This window comes from Podarcis muralis, chromosome 11 (assembly GCF_964188315.1).
Source record: "Podarcis muralis chromosome 11, rPodMur119.hap1.1, whole genome shotgun sequence".
NCBI classification, from domain to species: domain Eukaryota; kingdom Metazoa; phylum Chordata; class Lepidosauria; order Squamata; family Lacertidae; genus Podarcis; species Podarcis muralis.
This window is the reverse complement of record NC_135665.1, coordinates 58,092,366-58,106,238: the sequence shown is the minus strand read 5'-3', so window position 1 is coordinate 58,106,238 and position 13,873 is coordinate 58,092,366. Positions and strand designations below refer to the sequence as shown.

The 13,873-nt window shown below is 45.5% G+C and overlaps 1 protein-coding gene across 2 annotated transcripts in view; it reads left to right on the top strand.

Annotated features, from left to right (window-relative positions):
- The window catches only part of ARK2C (arkadia (RNF111) C-terminal like ring finger ubiquitin ligase 2C), a 96,949-nt gene extending 85,443 nt beyond the window's left edge, over positions 1-11,506 (top strand). For both annotated transcript variants that reach the window (XM_028748246.2, XM_028748245.2), the window contains one exon: positions 1,094-11,506. In XM_028748246.2, the coding sequence (XP_028604079.1) occupies positions 1,094-1,211 (118 nt within the window). In that variant the 3' untranslated portion in view covers positions 1,212-11,506. The remainder of the gene's footprint in view (positions 1-1,093) is intronic.
- Positions 11,507-13,873: the final 2,367 nt, after the last annotated feature.

Sequence of the window (13,873 nt, the reverse complement as noted above, 5' to 3'; positions counted from 1 at the left end):
CCTGTAAGAACCACCTGCCTCCAATTCTGTATCCATTTTGAGCAGGGCGGGTTCCAGGTTTAAAGGAATGCGATTTGTCTTGCGTCAGTGGGCACCTGGCTACCTTACCCGGTGACAGGAACAAGTGCTGGAGAGCTGCCATTTTCATTTCCCACAATTCCCCTGGACACAACACCACTCCTGTGCATTGTGGGAAAATCAGACGGTAGTCCTTGACTAGAGCACCAGTTTTAAGGAGGGGGACGCGGGTGGCGCTGTGGTCTAAACCACTGAGCCTCTTGGGCTTGCTGATCAGAAGGTCGGCGGTTCGAATTCCTGTGATGGGGTGAGCTCCAGTTGCTCTGTCCCAGCTCCTGCCAACCTAGCAGTTTGAAAGCATGCCAGTGCAAGTAGATAAATAGGTACCACTGCGGTGGGAAGCTAAATGGCGTTTCCATGCGCTGCTCTGGTTTCCGTCACAGTGTTCCATTGCACCAGAAGCAGTTTAGTCCTGTTGGCTACATGACCTGGAAAGCTGTCTGTGGACTCCAGCTCCCTCGGCCTGAAAGAGAGATGAGAGCCACAACCCCATAGTCGCCTTTGACTGGACTTAAGAGTCCAGGGGTTCTTTAAAGGTAAAGGGACCCCTGACCATTAGGTCCAGTTGTGGCTGACTCTGGGGTTGCGGCACTCATCTCGCTTTATTGGCCGAGGGAGCCGGTGTACAGCTTCCAGGTCATGTGGCCAGCATGACTAAGCCACTTCTGGCGAACCAGAGCAGCGCCCGGAAACGCCGTTTACCTTCCCGCTGGAGCGGTACCTATTTATCTACTTGCACTTTGACGTGCTTTCGAACTGCTAGGTGGGCAGGAGCTGGGACTGAGCAACGGGAGCTCACCCCTTTGCAAGGATTCAAACCGCCGACCTTCTGATTGGCAAGCCCTAGGCTCTGTGGTTTAACCCACAGTGCCACCTAAGGAGGAGCTTAGGGCAGGCATCAGCTGTGGGCACCAGCCATTGTGCTGAGGCTCTGGCCGTTGCACAAAGGTCCTGCATGATGTTGCCAGGCTCAGTCTTGACCTCTTGCCCAGGTAACAAACCTTCTGTTTTCCAGGCGTTTACCTTGTATGCATCTGTTTCACCAAGTGTGTGTGGACCAGTGGCTCGCGACCAGCAAGAAATGCCCGATCTGCCGAGTGGACATTGAAACACAGCTCGGGTCCGACAGCTGAGAGGAGAACCACCTCTGGGGATGTGTCCTCTTTTCCGTTCCTTTTCTTGGTCCTTCCTGGGGTGTCGCAGCCCCTTTGCAGCAAAAGTTTTGCCTTTCTGAGCCATTTGATTTTGTGTGTGTGTGTGAAGAAAGCCTGCAAGCACATTCGCAGATTATTTAAAAAAATAAAAATTAAATTAATTTTTAAAAAGAAGAGGAAGACGAAAATGAGGAAGACAGAAAAGATGATGATGGTGGAGATGAAGAAGAAGAGTTGGTGGTTTATAATATCTAGAGGTAGGAGGAGATCCGGGACACCTTGTTGACTGCGAAGCATGGGTATGCGCAGCTAGAAAGCCGGCGGGAAGAGTTAAGTTGTGGGAAGGACGGTACATAATGTTCCTAGTTATGGCCTCTCAATCCTGCTTCTCAAAAGGATTGTATATAATATACCTCTTGAATAAGTAGAAACACATTAGGGGTTCTTTAGCTATTTCTGTGGATGGCTTCCAGAGCATGTACGCTTAAAGAAATGTCGTCTTTTGATGCCCTGTCATCTTGTGGTGGGTCTGTTGCTATTAACCTAATCTGCACCAAACATCGCATTGGGGGCTTTTGTTATCTTTTCGTTTTTCCATAAGGTTCCTTACTTTGGTGCCTGGCTGAAACATTATTGGGGGGTGGGGAGGGAATGGGGAGACACAAAGACACAAGAGTCAAGTTCTTGCCTTGCTTGGGTGAAAACAGGAAAAAACAAAATCCTGTTTACGCTGAAAAAAGCAAAAGAAATATATATATATATATTCTTTTCCCTTAGCAGCATTTGACTCTGGAAAAGATTGCGGTGAGGTAGGGAATTAAAGAAAATGAGGGAAATTGGAAATTGGAAGGAAATTTGGGGGTTGGGAGAAAAGAGCGGGAAACTGTCTTTCCTGCTTATCTGCTGGTGCTGGACATGATACTTAGGGCACAAGCCCAGGATGAATTTTGCTTCCTTCTGCTGGATCTGAACGATGGGTCTCCCAAGAGAGGATTAGAACATCTCTCCACAAGCCACAGGCTTAGCCTACTTCTCCTTCAGAAAAAGACATATTATTAATTTGACACTCTCCCTTTTGGAGCAATGGAACCATTTTCTGCCTCTTTTAAAAACAACATGGCAGCCATTTGATTGTCAGTAGGCAGAGCGGGCCTTTAAACCCTGGAGGGCTCTTTTGGCTCTCTATCTTGTGACTGGGAGGAGGAAGCCATCTTCATCTGGTCTTATGCATGAGTTGGATAGATGGTTTAACCTCCTAGTTTTGCTAGTACAATACTCTGTCTTTGGTAACTGGTTGGGGTGAGTCTGAAAGGCCACAGGAAATAGATTCTGCCATCTCTTGGCAACACAATAAGCACAAGCCCTGCTCTCCAAAGCATGGAGAATGGGGCCTAAAGACCACATCTTGCCTGTTCTACCTTAAATTCTTGCACAAAAGCTACATGGGAAGTTTCTCATCAAATCCCATAGAACTCTTCCAGAAATATTCCCCCACCTCGCTCTCTCAGGATCCCAGAGACTGAAGGAACGGCAGGGGCTGACTGAGCAAAATCTTCCACTTTTCTTCCAGATCTTTGCGCTGTCTACCGTGTGTGTGTGTGTGTGTGTGTGTGTGTGTGTGTGTTTAGAGAGGTTTTAGCACTCAAGACAAACCCTGCATTACTTATTTTTCAAGTGCCGCAAATTAAGTAAAGGGGAGGGCAGAAATTCAGTCCAAATTTACATGGTGAAAGCCCTTTTGATACATGGAATATTTTGAACACGGACAACATTTCAGGTTCCTGGAAAACATTAGAATGATGCCCTGGTCTTGGGAGGCAAATGTGTGATTGCGCAAGCAAATACTGTATGTCTGCGTGTGCATATACAGTTATTATGTCCTGAAACTGGTTTTCAGGCTGTCAACTGCATAATATGCACGTAATGTAGCTAAGCTGGGCAGTCGCCACTGAAGGAGCATTCCACATCCTTAGCAGAACGGGGAATGAAGTGTGCAATCTGCTGTTCAGGAAGAGGAATGAGGGACAGGACGAATTCAGCCTTTCCCGATTTCTTTTCCTCACCAAGCAGCTGACCAGCGGAATGACAGCTTCCTTTACAAAACCTTCACCACACAGCAGAGGAGCCGACACTTAGGGGCCATGGGGGCTTCGGCCCCCCACAATAAAACATTTGCGGGGGCTAGGCTCCCACAAAATTAATGGGCATTCCCATTTAAATGGTGTGTGTGATTAATTATGTGGGATGGGGCTGTCCTGGACCCCCACAATATTTTATTCAAGTTGGCAGCCCTGCCCCACAGCCCGACATACTGCAAACACTTGCTTGGTTTTTGACCTGTATATTTAAACTGGTCTCAAACTGGTCTAAAACAGAAGGCAAGGCCCCACTGGTAAAATTACTTTTGCATGCCTGTTCAATATTCTTTGTAGGAGAGTCTTTGGCCCATGCACTAATGACAGTGGTTCCTGGGCGCTCCTTGAGCAGGGACCATAGCTGTCAACTTTTCCCTTTTCTTGCGAGGAATCCTATTCAGAATAAGGGGATTTCCCTTAAAAAAAGGAAAGGTTGACAGCTATGGCGGGGACCTTCATAGGTATTTTATGTCCTTCCATCTTAGACCTGAACCCAGGATGGGCTATAGCACAAAACATACAAAACAAGTGAAGATTTTTAAAAAAAGAAAGACATTTCAATATAGATTTAAAAAAATAATAATGCGAAAACAACATTATGAAAACTGGTCCTTTGAATCAGGCGGCTTACTTGAGGGTTCAGAAATGAGAGAGGCTGACGGCCCGGTTCATAAGCTCATTTTTGTGTGCTATTTTTACTACGTTGCATTTTTCTCATCCGCTGACCTTTACAGATCAAGCTAGCTATGGAGTGATCTTTTCTTCCCGCTTAGCCAGAAGCATCAGTATTTTAAAAGGCTTGCTAGATGCCCAATTCATTTAGGATGAAAACAGCCTCCTGGACCAGTTTGGAAAAGTACAAATACAGTGGTACCTCAGGTTACATACGCTTCATGTTACATACGCTTCAGGTTACAGACCCTGCTAACCCAGAAATAGTACCTCGGGTTAAGAACTTGGCTTCAGGATGAGAACAGAAACCGTGCTCTGGCGGCGTGGCAGCAGCAGGAGGCCCCATTAGCTAAAGTGGTGCTTCAGGCTAAGAACAGTTTCAGGTTAAGTACGGACCTCCGGAACAAATTAAGTACTTAACCCGAGGTACCACTGTACATATATATATAAACACACACAAACACACACGAATGAATGAAACTCCCCACCTCCCCAAAAAAAAAGGGGGGGGGAGCTTGAGATGTTTTCTAACTGTGAGTGGGTGGAAACAGAGAGATTGGAATCCTGAGCAGCTGTGCTCCGCACTGGTTCCCGGGAAAAACTTGGCTGCAAATGAACCATTTGTCCATGCAGCCTTTAAATCTGAAAAGGGAATGTTGGACTGTGACATTTAATCGATTAATCGATCAGATTAATCAGTGAAAGGTGTTTGATCAGATTAAAAGTTGCAGCTTCATTAATGAAGCACCCGGCGATGATGATTGCCACTTACCATATTTTTCGCTCTATGAGACTCACTTTTCCCCTCCTAAAAAGTAAGGGGAAATGTGTGTGCGTCTTATGGAGCGAATGCAGGCTGCGCAGCTATCCCAGAAGCCACAACAGCAAGAGGGATTGCTGCTTTCACTGCGCAGCAATCCCTCTTGCTGTTCTGGCTTCTGAGATTCAGAATATTTTTTTTTTCTTGTTTTCCTCCTCCAAAAACTAGGTGCGTCTTGTGGTCTGGTGCGTCTTATAGAGCGAAAAATACGGCAATTATTTAATTATTCATTTGAATTATTTCTACAGAAACTGGGAGTAGCAGGGACCACCTTAGATTAGGTACATCCTCCCCTTAGCTGCTTCTACTGCCTCCTGTGACAAGTGATGGGGAAAGCATAAACTCTTGATAAAAGCAGCATGGTTTTATTTGCAGACAATTATTTTTTTTGCAGATTGCAATGATAAATGAATTGATTAAGTCGTCTAAAACTCACATGGTGATTCAACCAATTTTTGCTTTTATTGGGTGACAACCTAAAAACCACAATGATAATTTCATCCTCCTCTGAAAACGTAAAGTTCAATTCAAGAGTACAATTTTTGCAGTGATAAATATTTCAATCCCCTTGTCACAAGAGGCAGTGATTTAAGCGGAGGCTCGCGCCCTCTCTGTCTTTTGCCTGGCAATCCTCTGGAGGATCAAAGGAAACAAGCGTGATCCCACTTGCCTTGATACATTTTTAATACTCTGAGGCAACAGAGGAAAAATAACAAGCTCCCCTTGTGCACATTTTTCTATTACCAAAAGGACTTCAATACAAGTGGGGTCCCACAAATGTTTGCAGAAACATTTGCTCTCAGTTCAGACCTTCTTGCCATTTTCTTGTCCCTTCGTAACAACCTCACATTGCCCCTTCTGTCTTTAGCTCCTATGTGCTGGTGCCTTTTTTTTTGAGCAGTTAGAATAGACTTATTCTGTGACCTCACAGCAGCTCAGCCAATGGCTAAGAATGGCTTGCAGGTAACTGCCAAATTGTGTTTAATCCCTCAGGTCTTATTGCTGGTATTTGTTCCTGACAGGGTTTGGTTTTTTTAAAAGGGGTCTTGTAGAACTACTATTTCCCAGCAAAACTTCACATTCTTTCTTTTAAATATATATATATATATCATTTTATTAGCATTCCTTCAACAAAGGGCCCTCAGCCCAAAATGCCAAGCAGGGACTAAGGATGAATGAAAAGTATAAATGTGGTCATGGAAAGTCTTCTCCACCGTGGGTTCTTCTTCCTTTCCTTGGAAAGGGTGAGGCAGTGGGATGTAATATTTGCACACATTTTCTCTCTACCTTAGCTTCTTTCCCCATTGGAACAAGTGAGGAAAGCTCTTGCAGTGGATTCAGAGACAGTGATTGGCTGATGTGAGTCCCCAAACTCATGGCTGCCCACTGCTGAGTTTCACCCTCTTTGCTACTTCTGTCTGGCCATGCTATTTAGAGAAGAAGCTCATCGCAGTTGCCTAGCAAGACCCAGAAGTGCTCCCTCAACAGAACTCGGAGGGGAAGGAACTGAGGCACAAAACCAGCAGAGCAAGCCAGACTTGGACCCTGTTCCAGAGAGTCCATTCATTTGGTTCTGCTGATCTGTGATTTACACCTGCATCCAACCCAAGTTCTACTCCTGTGAAAGGAGTAGATCTGAGTTAGTCACATCCATTAATGTAAGCGGATCTGTTTTGAATAGAAATAGCATTGGGTTTTAGCCAATGCTAGCCCTACTCAGAGTTGACCCAATGATGTTACTTGACGTGGCTCACGTAGGAGGCTAAATAGCTTAGTCGGTAGAGCATAAGGATCTTAATCTCAGGGCTGTGGGTTCAAGCCCCACATTGGGCAAAAAAGATTCCTGCATTTCAGGGGGTTGAACTAGATGACTCTATAGCTATATTATTCTAACAGGTCTTCTTCTCTGAGTAGAATTTAGTTGCATGCAGCCCATAGTGTGCCACCAAACTTTGACCAAAAACAGCATAGTCCGTTCTGGAAAACAGAGTTGATCCCAAGATGCGAGTGAGAATGTATTGCTGGGCGTTGAACTGGATGAGATGTTGGGTTCCTTCTATGATTCTATGAATGGTTTTCTTAACGAGACATGTCTGCTTAAATGAACAGGCTGTGTTCAGTGTTGCAACTCTGCCAGTTCCAGGAACTTCTGTGCACATAACAAAACTTCCTCTCCCTTTGTGCCCCCAAAAACAGCTCTGGAGGATTGGGGGACCCTCCGAAACATTTTCAGGGGCCCACAGGGAGACGAGGAAATGAAATTCTTGTTGCACAGAGGAACCCTGCTGGTGTGACATTGGATACAACCCTATGATTGCTCAAATATCACCGTCTTGTTTTGCTGTGAACAGAGGAAGAGATTGCTCAGTGGCAGCCAGAGGAGGCAAAGTTTGGAAAGATTCACTTCAGACGATCTTTCTTGTCTTCTGAGGGAAGAACAGGCATCCATTCATTTTCTTTCAAAACAATTAAAAACCCTCTTTGCGAGGAAAAAAAATCCAAGGGTGGCTTACTTTTGCCGGAAGGTGGTGCTAGAAATCGGTAGCCACCTTCCAATTTGCTTTGCTAAACTTTAGGGTTGAAGCCCAAAGTCAAGAAGAGTTGAGTGCCTTGGGACTAAAAACAAACAAACAAATAGAAAACATTGCCCAACAATATGGCTTGGGCCTACTTCCAGCAGCAGCAGATTATACTGTTAATAGCATTTAATAATCATAGTAATTAATAATAGCAAGCAAAAACAAGAGTGATACGGGATATCAGTAATGGGGCAGGGGTTTTGGTTGTGTCAAGTTCTAAGCAAATGTAGAGAGAAGAGTTGGCCGAACTTCAACGAAGGGGCAGCTTGTAACATGGTTTTCTTCCGGAGATGGTTCTTGACTTACATAGATGGGCAACCAACAGCTCTGTCCATGACTGACTGTGCTGGGATTGAGCTTCAGAATCTATTTACAACTTTCATCCTGATTCTTTCCAAAAGATATTTTTATGTACAGGGTGCTTCCACTCAGAAATGGCACCCACTCCTCCCTTTAAACTGCTAAGCACAGGAAGAAGACCTCAGGGGACCCTAGTTCTTCATTTGTGCTGCGCTATCTGCAATGATCCTGGTTACGCTTGTTCCAGAACGTAGCTGCTCCAGCATCAGTATTTGGCTGGGTTTACCGCCTCCCAGGACAGAGGTCTATTAAGAGGTCTACAGAGAAGGAGAGCCGACATCTTTGTTCTTGTTCTGTTTTCTTCGTGGGACTCATTGGTTTGAAAGTGGCAAGTCTTGATTCCGAGTCCTCCTTAGAGTTCCTGTCCAGAGCACTGCTTCTAGGGAAGAAGTCAACCACCACCCCAGTGACTCAGCCCAGTTGGGGGTCTCCCTTGCTTCTGCCTGTTATGGGACAACTATGGAGACCATGCTAGCCCATCTCATTCTGGGGCCTACAAAACTCGTGGGGCTTTATGGAGATCACAGCAAGAATGGAATGGGAATTAGTGTGTCGTGGGGCTTTATGGAGATCACAGCAAGAATGGAATGGGAATTAGTGTGGCGTTTGGTGCCAATGAAGAGGGGGAGATTTCCTCCCTCAAATGCCACCTTCAGAGGAGAAGTTTTCCTAAGGGTTAAACACCCTCTGCCAGCTGCAATCCCAGTAATTAACAGCAACACCCCCCAACTGATGCTATTTGCATTCTTCAAAACCTGCAGTTAGATGCATTTGATGTCGCATCTAGTTTGACCCTCTGTGTCTTGCAGAAAGTGCTTAGAACTTGACATAGCCAAACTCTTACTTGGGAAATATTTTTAATGGGGAGTAAAAGCCCTGTCTGAAAAGCAACCATTCTTTGGGGGGGGGGGGGGAGCAAGAGCTTCCAATTCAAGTGCTTAAAAGCCTATGCGAAAGTATTAATATATATACATACATACGTACATATATATATATATATTACATTATTTGCCTAATGAATAATAAGCACAGTTTTTTAAAAAATGGTGAAGCAAAGCACCAAACCCTCATTGGTTGTTTTTTTTAAAAAAAATATTATTATTATTATTATTTGGAGTGAATGGGTGAGGGACGGCGACTTGTACAAGCGAATGCACGTGAACCGTCAGAACTGCATTAGATGACGTTCAGTGGCTTTGCAGTTAAACGTCTTGTGCGAATGAGGACATTGAATGACCTTTCAAAAAGAAATCTCTAGAAACACACACACAAAAACACATCGATAGTTTACAGGGTTTTGTGAGTTTAAATGCCTTATATTTAACAATCATAATTTATGACTAACTTGTAGATATTGTGGGTTCTTATTTAATTATTTTTATAGTTGGGTTGTTTGTTCTTTTGCATTTTTAATTATAATTTATTTATTTAGAAATGAATACTAATTTTTTTAATTGCTCCTCTATTACCTCATAATTTTTTTTTTGGCATAATTTCTGGGAATGGAATGCTTTGCATGCGTCGGTACTTTCAAAGAATAATAATTTTAAAAAAATAAATGATAAAATGGGCGGGGCACATTTATCGTTTCAAAAACAAAAACAAAAAAAATATTCAGGGTGTGTGATGACAAACTGTATTACTTGTGGTGCTGTTACCTTGGAGACATTCCATACAAAAAAATAATAATGCAAAACTTTGATTCTGTATGCTGTGACATAGTGGAAAATCTGCAATATAGTGGCCGTGTTTTAGCACACACAAAAACACACATACACACATTTAAAACATATATAGATATATAAATATATAGATATATATGAATATTATTTGCACTCATGATCAAATTGCGATGATCCACTCGCTCCTGCCTTTTTGTGTGTGTGTGTGTGTGTGTGTTGAGGGAAAATTGCCACCCTCAAAAACCAAACAGAAGGAATGTCTCCCTTTTCTGAAAGCTTTGGATGAAATGCCAAAAAAAGGGATCTTCCTTCCCTTGGGGATTTATGCAGAAACAAAGCATGCCCACGAGAACTGGTCCACGTACGACAGTGGCTGGGTGTACATTTGGCCATGGGGAGCTGTGGCACTAGAGAGAGCAAGCCCTGGGCTTCTGGACCACCCAGCCCTTGCCATGCGCAGGGAGTCCTTTGTGGAAACCATGCTCTAGTTTCAGCTATGCTTGCCTTGTATTTTTGGCTACCTGGCCAGGCCTTGCCAGTGTGATCCTCCAGCTATATAAATGGGGTGTGGATATCACACAAGCAAGGCTTACTCATGTAAAGGCTGCCCACTAAAGGTTCTCCGTGTGGTTGGAAAGGGTGTGTCTGAGCTGCATCCCAGTCCCACCCACAGAGATCATGTGCGAACCAGTCTCAAATCTCCCAAACATTACAAGCAAACCCTAGGCTGGTGCATCTTAAGGAAAGAATAATCTGGAGAGGTGCTTCACCCCAGCTGGATAGATGTGCTAGTCCCCGATATCTCAGCAGGTAAATTCCTTGGAGCAACGACGATAGCTTAATACATAGTTCCTGCATCACCACTGGTGATGTTAAAGTCCAGAAGGTCTCTTCACAATTGCCATTGCGTGCATGTTCAGAGATAACCAGCAACAGTTTCCCATGTGTATTCCAACCTCGTACGCTCCAAGGTGACGGGATCCATGCAAGATTGCGGATCTGGAAAAGTGCTTTTTCAGGCACGGTGCACATTTTGGGATGCCGTGTGAGATCACAGACCCACAAAACAGTTTTTTGGGGGGAGAGGGAGAAATCTTGGCCCAAAATCTCGTGAGAGCATGGTGCCCCAATAGCTGCGGTGCCCTCATGGGGGGAAAAAGGAATGTCCTGGTTTTTCCAGGGCACTTGGTGGGTATGTAACTTGTCTGCTGAAAGTGGTATCCCCAGTCATGGGATGGGGTGGAAGCAAAATTTGCTTCACATCTTAAGTGGGGTCCCACTCCCTCTTCCAGGTCCTTGCACTGATTTGTACGGTGGTACCTCGGGTTACATATGCTTCAGGTTACATAAGCTTCAGGTTAAAGACGCCGCTAACCCAGAAATAGTGCTTCAGGTTAAGAACTTTGCTTCAGGATGAGAACAGAAATCGTGCTCTGGCGGCACAGCGGCAGCAGGAGGCCCCATTAGCTAAAGTGGTACTTCAGGTTAAGAACAGTTTCAGGTTAAGTACGGACCTCCGGAACGAATTAAGTACTTAACCCGAGGTACCACTGTACATACATGCAACATGTGTGCAACCTTACTGGAGCAGAACGGTAAGGGCAGGCGTTAATAAGGGAATATTATGATTGACTGTGATTGTGGGTGGCTGACCTCTCCAAGATTTTCCTAACATGCACCAGCTATGGCAAATAAGGGAACCTTTGTTTTTGTAGAAAACCCCACCAGGGCAGCACGATCACACAGTTTTTTCCCTTAATGGCAGAAGAAAGTGAATGGATCATCCACTTTTTTTTTTTTACTCCTACTGCTGTTCTGTTGTGCTGTGCAACATTTTGCTACATAGACTATTTTATAGGAGAAAGCTAGAAAAAAAATATTTATTATTAATATTAAAGCAATAGTGCATTTTGGGAGGGGTGGAAATCCAAGAGACATTAGAAATTGTGTAAATGCTTAGATTCACTTTTGGTGGATTTTTTTGTACTTTATTTATAACTAATAAAACGAATTGCATTGCTAACTACTTCCCCGGAATACGCGATGGCATCGTGATTGGGTGGGAAGGGAGCACTGGGTGGGTTGTGGGAGCTGGGTTTGTTAAAGCACTGGGTCTCGGCGTTTCTAGCAAAGTCTGGAACAAACAAACAAGGGACCGAACAACCTTTTCGGGTCAGTGGAGTTTTGAGAATATTCTGGGGGTGGCAGCTGCAAAAGGGCTGCTGTGGGAGGTTGTGGCATATCACAAAATGGGTGCCATCGGGATGTGGCGTAATGTAAAATGGCTGCTGTGGTATAACTGCAACATTCAAAAGAGCAGAAAAAGAGACAGGAACACAAGATGGGGCTGGTATGCCCCCACCAGGGTCGGATTTAGGTTTGATGAGACCCTAAGCTACCAACTCTAGGATTGTGCGCCCATCTCACTTAAGAGGCCGGGAGCCAGCGCTGTCCGAAGACACTTCCGGGTCACGTGGCCAGCGTGACAAAGCTGCTCTGGCGAGCCAGCACCAGCACAGCACACGGAAACGCCGTTTACCTTCCCGCTATAAAGCAGTACCTATTTATCTACTTGCACTTAGGGGTGCTTTCGAACTGCTAGGTGGGCAGGTGCTGGGACCGAAAGACGGGAGCTCATCCTGCCGCGGAGATTCGAGCCGCCGACCATATGATCGGCAAGTCCTAGGCACTGAGGTTTTACCCACAGCGCCACCCGCGTCCCTATTTATGGACCTAATAGGTATCTAAAGACATTTGCACATAACAAAATATGCAGAATGTAGGCACCCTATATATAGAAATGAGCAAACCAATGATATTTTAGGGAGCAGGCTAGCAGGCAGGGCCCATTACTTACATCACAGGAGCCTACACAACACAAAACACTGTTGCTGTATGTAAAGGTAAAGGGACCCCTGACCGTTAGGTCCAGTCACAGATGACTCTGGGGTTGCGGCACTCATCCCGCTTTACTGGCCGAGGGAGCCGGTGTACAGCTTCTGGGTCATGTGGCCAGCATGACTAAGCCGCTTCTGGCGAACCAGAGCAGCACATGGAAATGCCGTTTACCTTCCCACCAGAGTGGTACCTATTTATCAACTTGCACTTTGATGTGCTTTTGAACTGCTAGGTTGGCAGGAGCAGGGACCGAGCAACGGGAGCTCACCCCGTCGCGGGGATTCGAACCGCCGACCTTCTGATCAGCAAGCCCTAGGCTCTATGGTTTAACCCACAGCGCCACCCACATCCCTTCATTGCTGTATGTAGGTTTTATTTTATTTCTTTTTTTATCTTATATTTTGGAAATGTACATCCAGGTTTTTTTCCTTTAAATTTTTTTTTGGGCCCCCCAAGAGAGTGGGGCCCTAAGCTATAGCTTCTTTAGCTTATACGTAAATCTGGCACTGGCCCCCACCATGAGCCAATAGGGAAAACGGAGAAGAGGCGCCTACAGCAATGAGGAAAAGACATTTACCTCAGCCACCACCAGACTGGATCACAGATAGAAGCTCTTTGCAGAACTCCTCTCCTCAGAATGGATGGGAAGTGATCCTGGCATCGAATGAAATATGAGCGTGTTTTAAGGGCGGCTGTGCAAATCTGGAGAGGCCAAACTGCCGGGGAGGTGAAAGGAACCGAGACAGAAGGACAAACGGTCTCCTGTCCATTGTGGATATGTTGGGGAGTGGTTTGGCAAACCGCTGTTGGGGTGAACTGCTGGGAGGGGGGACTGGTTTGAGGACAAGCTGTGTGGGTAGAAGAGCTTCGGTTGAGCTGTGAGGGGAGGTGTGAGGGACTGGGTGAGGTGAGAGCCAGTGTGGTGTAATGGTTAAGAGCGGTAGTCTCGTAATCTGGTGAACCAGGTTCGCTTCCCCGCTCCTCCACATGCAGCTGCTGGGTGACCTTGGGCCAGTCACACTTCTCTGAAGTCTCTCAGCCCCACTCACCTCACAGAGTGTTTGTTGTGGGGGAGGAAGGGAAAGGAGAATATTAGCTGCTTTGAGACTCCTGAAGGGGAGTGAAAGGCGGGATATCAAATCCAAACTCTTCTTCTCCTCTTCTTCTTATAAAGGGAGGAGGGGCGGCCAGGTATGGGAGAAGGAGAGTTGGGGAGGCAGGTGCAGTGAGCAGGGGTGGTAGCCCTGTGTGGGTGTATACATAAGAAGAGCCTGCTGAATCAGGCCATTGGTCCATTTTGTCCAGCATCCTGTTCTCACAGTGGCCTGTGGAAACCAGCGATCAGAACAGGAGCACAAGAGCAACTCTGCTGCTGTTTCCAGCAAATGGTATCCAGAAGCATTTCTGCTTCCAACAGAGAAGGTAAAGCACAACCATCATGGGTAGCAGCCATTGACAGCTCTCTCCTCAATATATTTGTCTCCCTTGGGAGGTG